Raw genomic sequence first — 20030 nt, forward strand, 5'->3', positions numbered from 1 at the left:
ACACACACACACACACACACACACACACACACACACACACACACACACACTTTTGATCATATCGTTCCTCAATGTGATTGAAGGTATAGAGGGAGAAATTCTTGTTAATCTACCCCCAAATTGGCATCCTACCTACCTCACACATTCAATATTACTATAGTTATCTGTGCATGCCATATAGTCTTCACAGGATGTAAGTTCCTGGAAGTCAGGAACTGTTTCACTTTTCCCTGTATAAGGCTAGCATATAAAGTACCTCAGTGCTTAATAATACTTATTGAATTAAATGGAAACTGGTTAAAAGAATCTGATTTATTTTCCTCACTTAGAGGAACCTGCGTCCCAGGTGAATTTCAAATGTACACTTGTTCCAGTTTATTTTTAATTCTCAATTCCAAATTAACCAAAAATTAAATCACATAATCCTTATTCCATTCAGAATTAAATATGACCGTAAAAGCACTAACATCATTATTATAAACTTTATTGGAAAATAAATTTTACAGTAAGGAGGTATGAAAAGAATGTTTTGATTACTAGACTATTTTAAGAAATTGTCCTGCCTCAGCTCTTATGAGAAATCACAATTTATTAGCCATTTCAATATAAGTAAAGGATAAATATTGATATGTGCTCTACTGAAGTAATTTTTTTTAAGAATACATATTTTCCATAGGAGTAAATAAGAGTCAATGATTTGGATTTTTTTTTAATTTGGAAAAAAAAATTAAAACATTACTTTAGGAACTATTTGAAAAGAGACAAATGACATTATATAATAAAATTATGAGTATTCCATTCATAACAATTTCTTAAAGATGCAAAATTGGAGGCTTGTTTTTCACAATTATTTTCATCATAAAACATGCTTCTTTATTATGTACATGCTTACATATACGTTTTTCTTGGCTAAAATACATGCAAATAACAACACTATAAATAGGTTAAATCAAAAAAGTCTATCAGCTTTTAAGAATGCCCCTTCAAATAAGGCACTCACATTTGGAAATAGAATATAGCAACCAAATTAAATAAGATTTTTAAAAGATGCCTTTTATTAAGCACAAACAGCTTTTAATACATTATCAATACAAATAGGAAAAATGTCTTCTTAATGACTGATATATCAAAGATCTTATAGGTTGGCTGTATATTGGCACAATAAAAATAATCAATTTTGAAGAATTATAAAGTGAAATTATGAGGACACCACTGTCTACAAATAACGATTTACCTACAGTCTAAATTTACTACATCACCTGGGGAAAGAGAGCAACTATTTTTTATGTGGAACTTTTATTAGCACCATTCAAAGCTTACATCAGCTGCTCCCTTAGCAACTGACAGGTCAGATAAAGCTTTAGAGCAAGTTTTCAGTGCAACACTTATAGTTCCTTCTCAAAAGATACTTGGGAGTCTATGGTTTCATAGCATGTTAAATAATTATGCCTTGGTAGATGTAGAGTGTTAACAGGTAGAGAGCAATGCCTACTGGGAAAAATGAGGCTTATACTGGCTGCAAAATGCATTTAATGAATTATGTCAAAGGTCGAAGTATACAGACAACATGCTGGGCCACAAAACTGAAGCCTCGCTATGAGCTGGTATCTATTAGCTTTCCGTGATAGTAGTTTCTGGGTGTCTCAGCTGCTGTCTTTTCAGATTAACAAGTTTCATCCTTTCTCTGACATGTTCTGCTGTAGAAGCCATGTCACTTGGACTTCCAAAATACTGTTCTGTTCTAAAAAACAAAACAAAATAACATATTTAAACAATTTCAGCTGGATTAATACATAGTTATATTTAACATTTATATATGTGATAGTTCAGTAAACAAACAAAATCCACTAGAAAACAATAGGGATGTTTCAGATTTGAAGTAGTATTTCCATCTAAAAAGAGGCTAGTTTTTCCAAATGGTTCTTAAAGGTACAGTCAAATATCACTTTCTTTTGGTTTAAATGTAAACAACATATCTACCTATCCTAACAAATCAAGTACACCTCTTCCCTAATCAATGTTGACTCCTTGAGAACAGGGACAATGCTGCTTTTCTATCTGTATCCCTCACCTTCAACACAGTGCTTTGCACATACTAAGTATTTAATAAATGATTTAACTGTTCATTTATTCAGTTCCACCTGGGACACAGGAAAATGAATTCAAATTTATCTCATATGGAAATACACTTTCTGAGAGACTATTCCACCTCTCTTGTCTAATGAACTAATCCAAAAACAACCTGTAAAACCTTTTCAATTAGATATGGCAGAATGGAAAGAATATTGCATAAAGAGTTGTTTTCTCATTTCAGATTTGCTTCTATCTCATTGGGTAACCCTGGGCAGATCTCTTTACCTTAAGACCTCAGTTCCCTCACATATAAAATTAGGGGGCTAGATAAATTGATTTCAAAGATTTCTCCTAGTTCTGACATCTTATCTTCACCACCATAACAAATATTCATAGAACATTTCACAAAAGGACAGAGTACTATGGAAATATGAAATACATACACTTGTGAATATATGGATTTTAGAGGACAAAGATATTCTGAAATTGATAAATAAATGTAGCAATTTAAGGTTTTCTTTTAAAAATACCCTTAGATAATATATCATCACAGGAGACAGAAATTCACAATACAAATTCAAAACAGAACAAAATATTGGTTAATAATGTTGGAGGGGTGGGTAAAATATTATAGCTGCTATTATTTTGGGGGAAAATGCCAGTAGTAATGTTCTCATTTACTACTTAAATGATGAGAAGTCGTATAATATAAAAGAAGGCCTTTGTTTGTTTTTAAGTTCTTTGTTATAAAGAATGGCTCTCTGAGATGGGGAGGGATACAGCATGATATTGAAGTCCAAGTGTGGTGATTCTATTGTCCTTGATGGCTAAAAGTTCATTATAATAATCTTTGCAGATATTTTCCATTTTTCCTCTGTTTGTTGGTTTCCTTCCATTGTCATACTTAAATGTGGATGACTTTGCTAACTGGAACTCTTGCCAGATTTTTTTTAAATTGGTTTTTATCCTCCAAAGCTTTTTCTATCTTATGAGTTGACAACATAATCATCCATTATCTGTCTTGTTTTCCAAACTCCATCTCTCCCTACTTGGCAAGCAAGTATTAGTAGGCTAAGGCACTTTTCACACTCTTTTCTACTTATAGCAACTAACAAACTTCTATATAACATTGTAATGTCTACAACTAACTACTTATTTTGCATATTAGTTACTTGCTTAAATAATTCAGGACTGAATTATTTGCATGACACAGTATATCTTAGTGTTTCCCTATAGCCTTTTATCAATTTTGTTCTTTGCTCTTGACAAGTTGATGGTCTGATGGAATATAAACAACAGATACAAGGTTGTCTTCTATATCTTTCATACCATTTCCAAGCCCTGCTGCCTGTATTCTGGTCTTCCTGCTCACTCTAGACCTCACAACTCCTGCTCCTGGGATCTTGGGTTGTGATAGACGAGCTGTCAACTTCCTTGTCTGTCATCAGGTGAGCAGGTCACTTCTCACCCATCTCCCCCTTCAATTTTATATATGTTGTCTTTTTCCTACTAAGATATAAAATTCTCTGAAGGCAGGGATAGCCTTGCAGAGCTTAGCACAGTGCATGATACTTAGTTAATGCTTTTTCATTCATTCATTTGTTCATTCATTCCTATATCCAATGTCTACCAACTCTTTTCTTAAAAAAAAAAAAATTCAAAACATGAGCCTTCCTGTGCAGTCTTTAAGTCCCTAGTCTCTCTCATTCCTTTTTCTTGATCCATGCTTTTCAATGTATTACTTTCACCATACTAACCCATTTCTGCCTTTGCAATGAAGTCAACAAGTATAAAAGAATATGTTGACTTAATCTGGAAAATGTTATGGAGTTCATAGAACAGCATGAGACCTGAGAAGCCATTTCTAATTCTCATTTTACAGATGAAGAAACTGAGGCTTAGGGAGGTTAATGACTTGTCCCAGATCAAGCATGGATTTCCATGGCCAAAGAATTTGTCCCCATATGGCCAGCCTTCTAGTGATGAGCTTCTGGGTATTTAAGAGGAGTTCTTGGAAAGCAGACTCAGTCTACTGCCACAACTATATTCTCAAAGCTTTTCCTACATAAGAGCACTGGCCAGAGCTTGCGATCGACTGGCACAGCCTCTGTGAGTCCAAGGTCACCTTCACATCATGACAAGGCAGCACAGCAGGACTCTGAGTAAGAGCCAATCTTTATAAACAAAGAAAAGGCTTTTCCCTGTTATTACAGTCACACAGATGTTGTCTCTATGCTGGCTGTGTTTGCTTAGCTATTTTTCATTGTAACAAGGGAGGTTTCTAGAGGAGATGCTACTGGGAAATGACTGTGGTGTTTAAAAAAAAAAAACACAACACAAAAGGCATTAATAAACACGGAATACTGGCCCATCTGTAAGCCTCTTCTTAGTGGGGCATTTAGCCAGTGTTTTTACACATATGAAAAAGAAACATTTCTAACAATGACTTCATAGTATAATATAGGAGAACTCCTGGAAATACTGGAATTTACCAAGATGCTCTGCCAAACCAGACTACTAGATATTCCCCACATTGGACGCTCTATCTTTTGCTTTGCTATTTTCATAGAAGTCATTCCTCATATTTGGGTCAAACTTCTCACTCATCTGAGCCTCAGCAGTGCTGCCTTTGGAGCTAAGTGACAGAGAGGATATAATGCCAGTTCTGGAATCAGGAAGACCTGTGTTCAAATCTGTATGACTTTGGACAAGTCACTTGAACACACTAAATCTCAGTTTCCTCATCTATAAAATAAGGACAATAGCACTTACCTCCTATACTATGAAATAAGATAGTATATGTAAAGTATTTTGACTTGAAGCACTACATAAAAATATTTTTTAAATCCTGCCTTTCTTCATGACTATGATCTACTCTCTCCCCAGAGTCAACGCTGCTCTGTCCACAAATTACCTTATATTAGACTTATTCCTGACTAGAAACAAAGGATAGAGAAGTAGAGCTGAAAAGACCTAAGGGATCATCTAGTCTAATCCCCCACATTTTACAGATGAAGAGGCAGCAGTACACAAGTGAAGGGACTGGCTCAAGGGCATACATGTTGATTGGTTGTTGTCCTTCATTCTCAAAGAGGACCAAAATTATATCACTGCATCAAGGTCAAGGTACAGTATGTCCAGTTGTCACTAATCACACCAGTATGAGCTCGGAAAGCTCTACCAAAGGTCAGGCGCAAATAGCCCATATGAATAAACATTTGGAGTGGAGAGGTCTCTACATTTGCACATCTCATGTTTCTTTTGAGCTACAGCAGTTCTGCTTTGCTCACAGAGAACAGTGCCTTCTCTGATGCAGGCATGCCATGCTGGGCAGTGTTATGCCACTATCTCCCATGTTTCACAATCAATTCCAAAGTTCCTCAGAGAGACCTTGAGAGTGTCCTTGTCTCCCTTCTTCTCATCTCCATGTGAGTGCCTGCCTTGTGTGAGTTCTCTGTAAAATAGTCTTTTAGGTAAACATACATTTGGCATTCGAACAACACAGCCAGCCCATCAGAGCAAAGAGTCTGAATGCTAAGCAACAGAGCTGCCATTTCAAGCAAAGTCATCTGACTGGCCACACTGGATCTCACCATTATCCATAAGTTTTCATTTCCCTAATTAAAACCTCTCTCTGACCATAACCTATTATAGTTCCATTTCTCCTCAACACTTCTCCCAAACAGTCACCAACACCTCTGATTCTTCAGCATTATCTCAGGCCATTATCCTTGTCACAACTTTATCTCTCTCTCTCCATTCTTTTTTTTTCTTTCTTTTTGGAGGGGGGAGGGCAGGGCAATTGGGATTAAGTGACTTGCCCAAGGTCACACAGCTAGTGTTAAGTGTCTGAGGCCGAATTTGAACTCAGGTCCTCCTGACTCCAGGGCCAGTGCTCTATTCGCCGTGCCACCTGACCACTGCTTCTCTCTCCATTTTTGATGATAGAGTTAATCTGCTCCACACTACACTGTCTTCTACTCTGGAATCCCTGGCTCCTTTGTCTTACATCTTTGTCTGGCTCATCCTTTGCCAAACCTCAAGCCTGCATTGCTCACACTCGTGTGCTGCAAAATGGAACTAGAAGAAGTCATAAATCATGCTATCTGTGTACACTATTATTTCATGATATCCAACTTCAACTGGGTCTCACTTTATTTAGCAAGGCAATCCTTTTATTCTTGATTGAATTCCTACTTCACTCCCCAAAAAGGTTTACAAACCTTATTTTCTTAGTGTTCCATCCCCTACCTTATCCTCTTCCCTCTCTACTAAATAATTATCTTAATTCTTACCTTACTGAGAAGACTGAGGGTAACTGATGGGAGTCTTTTCTTTTCACCTCAAAATCCCTTAACTTCGGCCCACACGCTCATTTTTTTGCCCTGGTCAGTGACATACCTTTCACTGTCTCTCCTATCCCCCCTCCCCCCATTTCTATCTTCTACCTATATCTATCTACTGGTGCCTTCAAATATGTCCAAGTACCACCCAACCTTAAAGAACCTTTGGCAGACCCTATGGTCCCTTTAAGGCAGTGCCCAACATCTCTCCTTCCTTTCTCAGCCAAACTGACTGAGATCTATCTACTTGCTTCACCTACTTGCATTCCTCTTGGTTACTCCTCAACTCTTCACAATCTGGAAGGGGGGAGCTGTCCTCATACCTTTTCTTTGGGATCAGATTTCTTCTTTATAATTTCACAACATTGTTTTGATTGTTTTGTCATGGTGGTTGTTTCCAATTTACATTCTTTTTTCTTCTTAGAATTTTATTTTATTTTCCCCCAGTTACATGTAAAAACAATTTTTAACATTCATTTTTAAAACTCTGAGTCACAAATTTTCTCCCATCCTCCCTTCCCACTCCCCATCCGATACAAGTTATGCATGTGTAGTCATGTAAAACATATCCATAATAGTTATGTTGTAAATCCATTTACATTCTTATAGTCATTGTGTGCATCAGAGATTCTTAATTTGGGGCCCAGGACCTTTTTAAAAAATATTTTTATAATTATATTTCAACATAATTGGTTTCCTTTATAATCCAAGAATTTAATTTTATTCATTTAAAAACATTATTCTGAGAAGGGTTCTGAAGGCTTCACCAGACTGACAATGGGGTCTGCAACACAAAAAAGAGCAAGAACCTCTGGTGTGTATTATTTCCTTTGCTCTGCTTTCTTCATTTGACATTAGTTCATATAAGTCTTATCGAGCTTGCTGTTTCTTACATTAAAGTAATACTTCCTCACGTTCTCAGTGACATGTTAAATCTCTTGGTCTTTTTTTTTCTTAGTCCTCACTCTTCTGGAACTATCTGACATTCTTGGCCATCATCTCCCTCCTGGATTCTCTCCTCTCTGAACTTTCATGACATTACTTCCTCCTAGTTTTCAGACCAGTCTAACCATTCCTCAAACTCCTTTATTTTGTAAACATTCATATCTTTTCTGTCTCCTCCATTAGAATATGAGTTCCTTGAGGGCAGAAATTGTTTCATTCCTTGTATACTTATCCCTAGTACCTAGAACAGTTCCTGGTATATTGTAGGAACTTAATAAATACTAACTGACAGATAGTCTTGGTGATTGTATACAGACTTAGATAACAGTTCATACATTTAAAGAGAAGCAGTTTTCTGGGGGAGTGGGCCTGGGTTACAACTCTCATATCTTCATAATAATTTGGGGGTTGTTCTTCTCTAACTTTTATTTTTGTTTAGGAGTAAGGACCAAAAATTGAACATAGAATTATTGATGCTATGGAGATGTGTTTTGTATAAGGCAGCATAATTCTATTAGACGAAATACCACCAAATCTTTCTCATAATGATTAGCATTTTATGGACTTTTGGGGAGCAAAACAGAGATTTTTGGATCTTTCATAAGATCTTAAATTTAGAGCTGCACGGGGTCTTCAAGGCCAGCTAATCCAAGGTTCTTGTTTTACCAATGAGAAAGCTGAGGCCAAGAAAGATGATGTGAGCTGTCTAAGGCATGAGTAAGTAGTAAACATAGGGTTTCAACTGGGGTCCTCTGACTCCGTATCCAGTACCTTTTCTATTGTGATTCTAGAGTACTGATGGATTGGAGTTAAGTATGATTTGAAATTTTTTTCCTCTAATTGTGTTACTTTAAATGTGCTCACACTGAGTCCTAATTACTAGTCTAATTTTAATGATCATCAAAAGATGATTCATTTAATGTAAGCATGCATCAGTTATCTGAACTTGTTGCTATTGCTGATAGTTAGATTTCTCCTTTTTTATTTGGGTCCATTTAGAGTACATTTAGTTCTGAAATGACTTCTTCTAGGAACCAAACCTGTGTTCCAAAGCTAATTTACATGGCTAGTTTAAACAGTACATTTTTCTCTTTTGATGATTAGACAATAAGACTTAACAAAAATAACATAGATTTTTAAGAAAGTGCATCATACCCATCAGGATAAACTACAGGCACAGTTAATCTATCCAAAAGTGATTTCCCAACTGCTTCAATTTCATCAAATTGCTCCTCATCATTAATAGCTTCAGGCTCTTCTGGACATTCTTGCAAAATCTGTAATAAACAAAGAGATAACAGGAATAAAATGGGAACCAATCTTAGGCAATTCTAGTAGCTTGAATGCCTTTGTGCAATTCTAGTAGATTGAATACCTTTCCTTTTTTGTATATTTTCAAACATATTTGTGTAAGATCAATCTACTATAAGCAAAGTTGACTTACACAATCCAAACAGAAAATTTAAATGCTTAGTTCTCACTTGCAAAATGAGGCTGGAAAAGAAGATGAGTTTTTTTTTTTTTTTTCCCAGCTACACTTAAAGCTGAACACTGGACAACTGTGGGAAGTTCAAATCTATTTATGATAAGTGTAAGTAAATGTGAGAGGCAGCATGTCCCCCTGGGTTCACCAGTCAGCCTTGGTACCAAGATGATCTTGGGTCAACTCCCACCTAGCTACATGACCATGGTTAGTCACTTAACATCTCAGTGTACCAAGGAACTCCCCAAGACTGAAAGTTATAGATGAGGTGCTGACTAGGTGGAGAGAGTTCACAAACTGAGAGAGCCTCACCACAAATGAAATTATAGGTGAAGGCATACAAAAAAGGGGTGAGGGGGAGAAGAAAGTGTGTGTGTGGGGGTGCACATGTTACTAAATACCAAAATATATTCCTAACATGAATTAATACCTAGTATGATCATAAAAGGCAGCTGGGTAGTACAATGTATAGCGTGCCGGGCCTGGAGTCAGGAAGACCTAGGTTCAGATTCAGCCTCAGACACTTACTAGCTATGTGACCCTGGGCAAGTCACTTAACCCTGTTTGCTTCAGTTTCCTCATCTGTAAAATGAGGTGGAAAAGGAAATGGCAAACAACTCCAGTATCTCTGCCAAGAAAAAAAGAGGTCACAAAGAACTGGACTCATGACTGAAAAAAAAAGACTAAACAAAAACCATAATGACATGAGCAGTGCAGCTTCTTACAGTTAAAACAAACAAAAAATTTAGCTCTGCCTAGAAACAAAGAAATTTTCTTTATTTGTACTTTTTAGCCACATGTATTTTTCACTGTATTCTATTTGATCATTTTTTGTTATTTATTTTGACATTACTAGAAAGTCAAACATACAGTTGCATTTAAATTTGGGGACTGATATATAATAGTTGATGGAAATACCAGATTAGCAAAATTTTTAAGCAGTGAAGCTTTCACCTATATTCAAAGTAATTTTTAAGGAAAACATTATTGGGGTGGCTAAGTGGCACAGTGAATAGAGCACCAGCCCTGGAGTCAGGAGGACCTAAGTTCAAATCCGGCCTCAGACACTTGACACACTTACTAGCCATATGACTTTAGGCAAGTCATTTAACCCCAATTGCCCTCCAAAAAGCAAAAAAAAAAAAAAACAACCCAAGCATTATTAAATTCTAGTTATTTATGACAGACAATGGTCTATATTTATTAAACAAGCCTTTGATTTTTTATATACTGTGTACATAGTACTTTTTACATATTATAGGATACAAAGGAAAAAATCATACTTCATAGTGCTCACAATCTAAGGAGACAAGATATTTATATAAAATAGAATGATGCTAAGTCAATGAATAAGCAAGCATATGATATTATAAACAGTCCATAAACCTAACTACTACGGAAAACCAAAGGTGAAAGGTCACAATGAAGTGGGTTTAATTGGGTAAGGCTTCATGGAGAAAATTAATGTTAAGCTGGGCAATGAAGGCTTCTAGGATTTAAGTTAATGGAAAAAAATGGGGAAATTCATATTGGGAGAGCAAACAGCACGAGGACAATGATTTTTAATCTTTGTATCCACAGTACCCACACTGTAGTCTCTTAAAATTAGTGAAGACACAAAGGCAGGAATGGATACATCAAGAAGAGGAATCTAGCTGGAATAACGATGTTATATGAGTGAGTACAGGGAAAGAAGCTGAGGCTAGTCAATGTAGGACCTTGAAATCTGTCACATAGTGAAGATGCCAGAGTAGCTTATTCATTATATGTCTGCAGTTGGCACAGACTGCCCCAGTCTGCGTAAGGTGCCAGGAAGCAACCCGAGGGCTGGTATTAAGAAAAAGTTCACAATTAGAGTGGTTGTAATAAGGGGTCAAAGATGGAAAGCTAGCATTTGTGATGAGTAATTGAGAGCTGTCTTGTGGTTTGAGAACGCTAATGATAGAGGTTTTATTATGGGAGGCTGGAAAAAGTGAATGGAAAACAAAGGAATAAGGAATGGAAAAGAGAAGCAAAACAAGAGTGCAGGAGCCAGTACACTGATCCAAAGCGGGCACGGACAGAAGCTTAGTAAATGCCTGTGCTAGTTGCCAAGAGACATGTTTGACTCAGGAGAGGCTATTGTCTCTTCTCCGTTCTTTCAGTTACTTTATTAGCTCCATTGTGACCTAAGTTTAACATTGGTATATAAGTAAAGCATGAACAAAGCAGGAAAATAGATATATTAATTTCTCATTTCTCCCTCCACCTTCTTCTTTTTACATTGTAGGACCTTACAGGTTTATACAGTATGGTATTGTGGAATGGGTAGCAGTCAGAAGCCCAGGTCTGTTATTTGCCACTTGTGTGACTTATGCAATAAGTATTTAAGAAAGAAACAAACAATTTTTCTATGAGGTCTGAGCAGGGAAAATGGCATTAAGTGACTAGAAAGGCTTCCCAAAGAAGGTGGCTTTTAAATTAGGCCTTAAAGAATGACTGATGATTTAATCTGGAGGTGCACAGAAGTTGGGAGGTGAAGATGGTATTCCTGGTAAAAAAGGAAAGCATGGGCACAAGTGCAGAAACAAGAACATGTGAGGCAAAGCAATTAGTCCAGTTTGCCTATCACACAAAATATATGGACAGAAGAATTAGGCATTAAGGTTGGAGGGGGAACCAAAGTGGAAGACCTTAATTGTTAGGCAATAACCTCTAAATTTGAGTTACTTTACTTACAGGCAAAAGGGGGTTAATAATGGGTTTTGAGAAGAGGAGTAACAAAATCACATCTATATTTGAGGAAGACTAATCTGGAGGTAGTGTGAAGAAGGACAGTTCAGAGAATCAATGGCAGCATTTTTCATTCATTCATTCAAACAGGAACACTTATTAGCACACTTAGAAGTCAAGCAAACCTATGCTTGAGTGATGGCAATAGAGACAGAAAGGAAGGGCGATTACAGATACAAAATCAATAGGACATGACACTAATTGCCTATAAAACCATGAAATTTTGATGTGGGAAAGTAAATGTATAGTAACACCACAGACATAAGTAGTGAACTCGAAAAGGGAGAGTTTCAGAGAAACCTGGGAAGATTTGTATTAAGTGATACAGATTGAAGTAAACAGAATCAAAAGAATAATTTCTACAGGAACAACAACATTAAAAAGAAAAGCAACTTTGAAAGACTTAGGAACTCTGATCAGTGCAACGACCAACCATAACTCCATAGCACTGATGAGGAAACTCTCTACTTACCTCCTCAAGAGAAATGAGATGGAGCCGAGGTGCAGAAAACCTTCTGTACATGGCAAATGTGTGGATTTGTTTTCCTTGACTACTCTTATTTGTTACACGGATGGCATCTTTTGTTTCTTATTTGGGAAGCAGATAAGTATTGATAGTGTTACCTCACCCCACTCCCAACAAAAAAGGTCACTGAAACATTTTTAAAAATGTACAGAAGAACGTAGAAGGAAGTTCAGAAGGAAATATTAATAGAACAATTTTGAGAGTAACATGTAGGATTTATTAAATGCTTTTAAAAAGTTGCATGAAATAAATTTCTAGTTTCACACACAACCCCCTTTTCCCGTTCTAATGTCTATATGGAAGTGTTCTTCCAGGATTTTAAGTCCCAACAATCATATCTTAAAAAAAAAATTCCTTTAAATCTAAAGTGATCTAACTAAACTATATGACCTCCTGATGCCTTTTTAATGCTGAACTATTTACTGGTGGAGAGCAAAATAAACAAATTGATACATACCATCAAGGCTATTCTTTGGTATGGGAATATATTTTGTTTTCTCTATATTTTCCATGGGTTATCAATTTCAGTTAAAACAAGTTTACTATTAAAGTTATATGCCAATGATAATGCAAGTTTTACTTACTAGCTTTAGGTAATACTATTTATTCCCAGAAGAATAAACACAAGAATGAATCTATTTAATATATCCTTAAATATCATAAAACAGTGTGCTTTTTATATGTATTTGACTATTAGATAGGAACATAAAAAGAACTCTCTTTAGTAAGAGTACAGCTGAAAAAGAAAATCTAACCTTTTCAGCATTTGAATGAAATGCAATGGCCATTTCCAACCTATGTGCTCGCTCTTCAGATGCTATTGTAAACTGCTTCCACACTCGGTTCAGCCGAGGAAGTGTGTCCCCAGATGACCGAGAAGTGCATCGCAAAGACTGGCACAGGACAACTGTGGCCTGCAGTAGCTGCCTCCCATAGTCATAAGTGCTCTAGAAAGGAAAAATTACAGATCAAGTTATAAAGTAGGAACTTTGAAGAGATGCCTTAATGTAGACAGCATTATGGCACCAAACACAACTAAGCTTATTTAGTCTAATTTATTATCACATACCATTTGTAATATTATAAGAGAATCAATATATTTTTTAAAACATGCTTTATTTATTTCTTGCTTGGAATTCTAATTATTAAAAATATACCCATCACCTAATTCTGCTTTATCTTTTTCAATTGACTCAATTAAAAAACTCTATCACAGCATCATTAGTATAAAAATTATACGTAGGTATAAAAATTAGTCATTATTGTACATAAACTGATCAAAAGAACTGAATGAAATGTAGCCCTTTCTATGTACATATGAAACATACCTGTAATAAATTTAATCCAAGTTTTACTTAATTATAACTATAGACAGTTCTAGCTTTAGGTAAATTTACACTACACAAATCCAACTTTTCATAAAGAATGCAGAAAGAAATCTGCACTTCTAAAAGTCCCACCTATTTTAACTTTACTGTACTCTCTATCCACTCCTGCCTCTTGACTTTGTGCTCCATGGTCTCCTAGCTCCCCACCAGAAAACAAACAAAAAAAACACCTTCAAGTGAAAGCAGGCATCCACTGCCACTGCTGGATGGGGGGGCTTGGCTCCAGACCTCCAAGAGGAGACCTTTGCCCTGCTCTGCCCAGCTGCCCACATGCCCCAGTTCCACACAACTGTCTGTACTTGGTACTACATGTCCGGCCCTGGCCCTGGCCCCTGCATATCCCTCCTCCTGCTCTCACTTCTCTGTCTCCAGCCCTTCCCTACCTAGGAGCACAGCTCCCTTTCTGCTTCCCTACCTCACTCACTTCTCTAAGTCCACTGGCAAATTTGCATTATGTAAAAACTGCTTTCCACTGAGGTCTGCATAACAGTCCACTTAAGTAAAATAAGAACTGTCTATAATTATGTCTAGAAGGTGTACAACATGTGTCAATGTGCATTGGTAGACACATATTCAAATACTGATGAAATCATAGGTCTTGTCAATTAAAAAATAAACCAAACCATTAAATTACAGATGAGTTGCCAGTCTGTATTAATAGGATAAAGTTTCCATACTGGAAGTTCCCTAAACTAATGAAACCACAGTTCTGGACTAAAAATTAAAGTCAAAAAATAAATATAATAATCATTCTAAAGACAATCTTTGAAATATACTAGAAATCCACTATCAAGTGCAGCATCTATTATGCTCTTGCTATTGAGTTTGAGAAATTTATTATGAGTTTTCTAGTTGACTAGAAAACTGTGAATCATATTAACTTTTTAACCTGAACAACTGGTATATTCCCTACACAAGAGATTGTGCACAATGAAGGACAGGGTAATAGTACACAACCTGTGTCCAGGGATACAAACACCCTCTCTCAAGTTTATGCAGGATAGTTTTGATGTACCAGTTGACAATTTACTTCAGTAAGAATTCTGGAATATTTCTGGAATAATACCACTAACCTTCTTGGACCTGGAAGGGTTAAGTTACATTATAATCATGCAGAAAGCTATTCAAACACTGAGCCTGTAGAAAAAGAAGAGAATCAATTCTGCACCTGTGCAACATCAACAAATTTTCTATGCTTTTCCAGTAAAACTTTGGTTTCCTGAGCATCATCTCCCAATCTGATGTGAGTTTTAAGTAGAGCATCCAAGAGTTCACTTAGCCATTCCACTGCCTAAATAAAAGCAAAATGATATTAAATTTATTGCTTTGTATATTATCTTGTCATCTTACACAAGTTGAAGACTGCCGTCATATAACCAATATAATCACTCATAAAATGGATACCAAAAACAAGACCTAGGGTAGGGGGGTGGGGATGGATAATTTTTTTTCTAAGCAAAGTTCTTAAGATATTCAATCACTGCCCAGTCTATAGGAGTCAACCGCCCAGCCCCACTCTCCAATTGTTAACAATCAAAGAAATACTGAGAATTTTAAAAAGCACTTTTTAAAATATAAAGTCTTATATTACTGAGAAATAATACTTCTGAAGTACTTCTAAGTACAAATTTGTTGTTATATTAATAGCTTTCTGTTGTATGTAAATCCACAAACTCCTCCTTCAAGTTAAAAGCATGTTTACCTTGTGTTTATATAAGGCTTTAAAGTTTGCAAAGTGTTTTATAAGAATTATCATAATTTAGTTCCACCAAAAATCTGGGAGTTAGGTGCCCCCCATTATGCCCATTTTACAAATGAGAAAATTGAATCTTAAGAGTGGTCAAGTGACAAATTTGTTGTTATATTAATAGCTTTCTGTTGTATGTAAATCCACAAATTCCTCCTTCAAGTTAAAAGCATGTTTACCTTGTGTTTATATAAGGCTTTAAAGTCTGCAAAGTGTTTTATAAGAATTATCATAATTTAGTTCCACCAAAAATCTGGGAGTTAGGTGCCCCCCATTATGCCCATTTTACAAATGAGAAAATTGAATCTTAAGAGTGGTCAAGTGACTTGCCCAGGGACACACAGTCACAATGTGTTTGAGGCTGGATTTGAATTCAGATCTTCCTGACTTCAAATCCAGTGCTCTATCCACTGTTCCACCTACACAGACAATGATTTCCACTTGCTTATTCAGAATGTAACATTACCTATATCTTGACAATTAAAGAAACAATATGCCAAATCAGCCTTTACAATGAAAAATAACCCTGATACATGTCAACAGTGATAGCTATATAAGACACGTTCTTAATAATGAAAACATGTTTTCATTATATTCAAAAAGGTTAACTTCACATTAAGGCACTTGACTACAGAAATGTACTCATTTGAGAATAAAGGTTATTATGTCTTAGAATGGTAAGTGGATCTTTTTTGAAATTCTGAACCTAAGCAATAAATTAAGCATTTCCATAACATAGTAAAATAAAAAAAGATGACTGTACATGAGACTGCAAATCTATTATATACAACTTACCGTTCCTTTTAAATATATATTAAAGTTATCATACAACTTTCTTTGTTTTTCCTTCCCTTTCCCCTTCCACCCCACCCCTGTCCTAGAGATAATTACCATTAGACACAAAATTTGTATATATATGTAAAATCATTCTATACATACTTCTATTTATCAGTTCTTTCTCTGGATACAGATGATGTCTTCCTTCATAGGTCTTTCATCATTAATTTGGGTATTTATAATAGTCAATATGACTTAGTTGCTTAAAGTTGTTCTTAAAACAATATTATATATATTTTTCCTGTTTATACAAGGTCATAAATTCTTCTATATGTCCTTTACTTTTATAGATAAAATATATGTGCATATATGTATATATAATATATAAATATATATAATATAAATAAATATAATATAAATATATATATATATATTATGTGTGGGCGCATATACACACATGGGGTGTGCGCGTGTGTGTGTCTCCTTTGTGGAGGACATGACCAAGAAGTCAACCAGTATGAGTTGGCTTTAAAAAAATTTGCATTGACAGAGGAAATGCCTGAATCAATAAGATCAAGGATCCATTTGAGGATTTGATTATTGAACAGTATATATAATATATTATAAGACAGCTGTTCTTTACCTGGGCAGCATCTTCTTCACATTTAAACAACTGAACCATTTGAAGCATCTTTAACCTTCGAACATCTACCATGTCTTCACACCTAAAGAAATGAAACATAAAGTATATTTCTGATTTATTTCAACAAATATTATAATTAAATCACCTAGCACATGCCATCCATATTTATACTTAGTAACCTACTTACTATGATGTCATGAAATTACTATTAAGATACCTTTATTTGAAGGTTATTAAGTTTAAGAATAATAAACATTTAGGAAGCAGTGATTAAACAAGCACAAAAACATACCAGATATAACAAGAATTAAGCCCAAAGTATTAGGAGAAAAAGAGGTGGATTAAATGCAATGTGTACTAAAGCAGAAATCTCCACAAAACCCATTAGTATAAAGAACTTCCTATGATCAACCAGAGCTTTTACTTTCCTGGAATAGCTTTTGAGAACTTAAAGTAACCTCTAAATCATGGTAAGACATGAGAATAGAACTTATTAGAGGTCAAACTTGCATAGTTTACCTAAAGATTTACCTTGTGATAAAATAAAAATCAGAATGAAATTTGGAATTTTAAAATATTTCAAAATACTTTACACATTTCTATCTCTACATAACTATAATTTCCAGATGAAGATGTAATGAACTGTGTTTTGCACCCCAAATTTAATGCTACTTTCTACACTACCAAATCTTTTTAGCCAATAAATTTACAATGGAAAGCAGTATTTCAGAATATTTATAGCAAGAGAACTATCAAATACTAGAGTTATAATATTTTGCACATACAGGTATATCCTATAAAACATCATACTAACCAATATAATTTCATAATAAAGTTGGTATATTCCAAGAAATTCCAAAGTAGTCACAGAACCCCATTGGAACATTATTCCAATTGTTAGCACTTTTGCTATTTAACTAATTATAACCTATAATACTGTTATCCAACACCTGGTTTTCTCAGAACCAATTAACATTAGATGAGATTCATCTGTAGGTGTGCACATATTTATGCATGGTTCCTTTTTATGATAAACATAAACATTTGCCTTTGTTTCCTAAGCTGCATATCTTCCATCACTCCTTGTATGTGGTCCACATTTTCTTTATTTTCAATGGTTACATCTTTTCCATAGGCCCAGGATGCTTGATTAGAGATCTGATCCAAAAGACCTTGACCCTTTTCACGCAAACCTTGTAATCCCACATCTAAAACAAAACAAAATTACTCTATTGAGAAGTGCTTCATGAAATAAGTTATTTAAGATCATTGCATTTATGAAATGGATTCACTAAAATTACACAATGCTAATTACATAATGCTGTCCTTGGAGTCCATGTTGGGAAAATGCTTTAAAAGTTAAAAGTATTTTTGGCTTCCTTATCCTCTGGATATAGTCCAAAATAGATGAATCTTTTTTATACCAAATTTTACTACACAGTGATAAGTGTTAGGAGATTCTAGTGTAAAACAACTCAATATTAAAATTGAGGGGAGAGACAATTTCTGTTTTGGTTAATAAGCCTTTTCTTATTTGAAGTTCTTTCTGGGTAGGCATGTTAACCTGATAGTTAACTCCAATTGGAAAATATTAAAAACTTTTTAACACTACCTTGCAAAACTGCCAATGTTTGAAAGTAAAACAATCTATGACATCACAAATAGAGAGAAAATTGCTTCTTTGTCTAATGATCTTTTGTAGCAATGATGTAAAAAATTAGAAATATGATAATGAATTTCCCCAGTAACATAGCATACTGAATGCCTTTTTAAAATAGATTTGGAAGACTAAAACTATTAGCATGAAATTATGTAAATATCTTTTTGAAATAAGTATAAAAAGGAGAGATAACCATTACTATTAAGTAAATGAGCATTTACAATGTAAACTTTAGGGAAGGAAGCATTTTTAATGTTGTCTTTGTAACTTTTATGCCCAGTAGTCTCACACATTTAGTCAATGCCTGCTGACTTTAATTTAAAAAAGTAAGTTTACCTTTTTTTGCCTAAATGTACAAATTAAATTAGCACATACTTAAGATAGATACCAAAATTACGTTTAATTTTTAAATTGGTTAATATTTAAGTGTCTCCTATGTGCCCTGCATTGTAAAAAGCAATGAGAATACAAAGACAAAAATGAAGTAGTTCCTGCCCTGAATTAGTGTTTACAGTCTACCGGGGAGAAATCACAATGTCTTCTCAACTCCAGTTCTTTTCTCTCAATCCTCAACTGTTTTTTTAACCTCCCTGCAGCACCTGATGTTACTAACTACCCTCTCTCCTCCTTGGCACTCTCTTCTCTGGACTTTTGTGAAGCTGATCTGTTGGTTTGCTCTGCTCTGGGTTCTTGTTCAGAGGTGGGGACCCTGCAGCCTCAAGGTCACACGCAGCCTTCTAGGTCCCTGGCTGTGCCTTTTGACTTAGTCCAAGTTTTACAGAACAAATTCTTTTATTAAGGAGATTTGTTCTGTGAAGTTTGGATTCAGTCAAAGGCCTCACTTGAGAACCTAGAGTGTCACATGTGGCCTCAAGGCCATAGGTTCCCCTGGTCCTTGCCAATTTCCTCTGCTGTATCATAATTTGTATTTTGCCCCCTAAATGAGAAGGTACCCCAACCTCTGTCTTAGGCCCTTTCCTTTCCCTAATTCTTTTGGTGATCCCATCAGGTTCCATGGCTTCAAGAAACATCTCTATGCCCATGACTCTGAGATCTTTGTATCCAGTCCTGCATCATCATTTGCCTATAGGACAGTTCAAACTGGATGTCCCAAAGGAAAATGTCCCAATCAGAATTCATTATCTTTCCTGCCCAAATGCCCAATCCTCTAACTTCCTTATTTTTATGAAGGGTACCAGGGCACTGCCATTGCTCAAGTGATCCAGGTTTACAACTTCCACATCATTCTCAACTACTCACTAGCCCTTACTCTATATATTCAGTTTCCAAATACTACAGCTTCTACTTCCACAACATCTCTCCTATTCATCCCCTTCTAAACTTTAGTCACATAGCTGCCATCCTTAGTAGAATTCCCTTTCACATCCACAATAACCATCTCCTAATGGTTCTCCCTGTCTCACTTTACTCCTCTCCAATCCAATCCACCCTTCACGTGGCTGCCAAAGCAGAGGTAGGACCCTGTCACTCTGCTGTTCAACAGATTCCAACAGCCACTTATCACCTCTAGAATAAAATACAAACACTTCTATTTGTCATTTAAAAACCTTTACAACCTGGCTCCAACCTAGTTTTCCTAGTCTTATTATATGTGCTTCACGTTTTCTATGGTTCAAGGAACCTGCCTTCTTACTGTTACTTACACATGACAT

At 35.6% G+C, this 20030-nt stretch overlaps 1 protein-coding gene across 3 annotated transcripts in view; it reads right to left on the reverse strand.

Moving 5' to 3' along the window:
- Positions 1 to 468: 468 nt before the first annotated feature.
- The window catches only part of SESTD1 (SEC14 and spectrin domain containing 1), a 144458-nt gene continuing 124896 nt past the window's right edge, over positions 469 to 20030 (reverse strand). For all 3 annotated transcript variants that reach the window (XM_069068558.1, XM_069068557.1, XM_069068556.1), the window contains 6 exons: positions 17746 to 17905; positions 16698 to 16779; positions 14699 to 14821; positions 12898 to 13089; positions 8517 to 8638; positions 469 to 1741 (listed from right to left, as the gene is read on the reverse strand). In XM_069068558.1, the coding sequence (XP_068924659.1) occupies positions 1612 to 1741; positions 8517 to 8638; positions 12898 to 13089; positions 14699 to 14821; positions 16698 to 16779; positions 17746 to 17905 (809 nt within the window). In that variant the 3' untranslated portion in view covers positions 469 to 1611. The remainder of the gene's footprint in view (positions 1742 to 8516; positions 8639 to 12897; positions 13090 to 14698; positions 14822 to 16697; positions 16780 to 17745; positions 17906 to 20030) is intronic.

Source organism: Petaurus breviceps, unplaced genomic scaffold (assembly GCF_028583685.1).
Source record: "Petaurus breviceps papuanus isolate PSGF00001 unplaced genomic scaffold, PetGlider_PUasm1.0 90763, whole genome shotgun sequence".
Taxonomy (NCBI): Eukaryota; Metazoa; Chordata; class Mammalia; order Diprotodontia; family Petauridae; genus Petaurus; species Petaurus breviceps.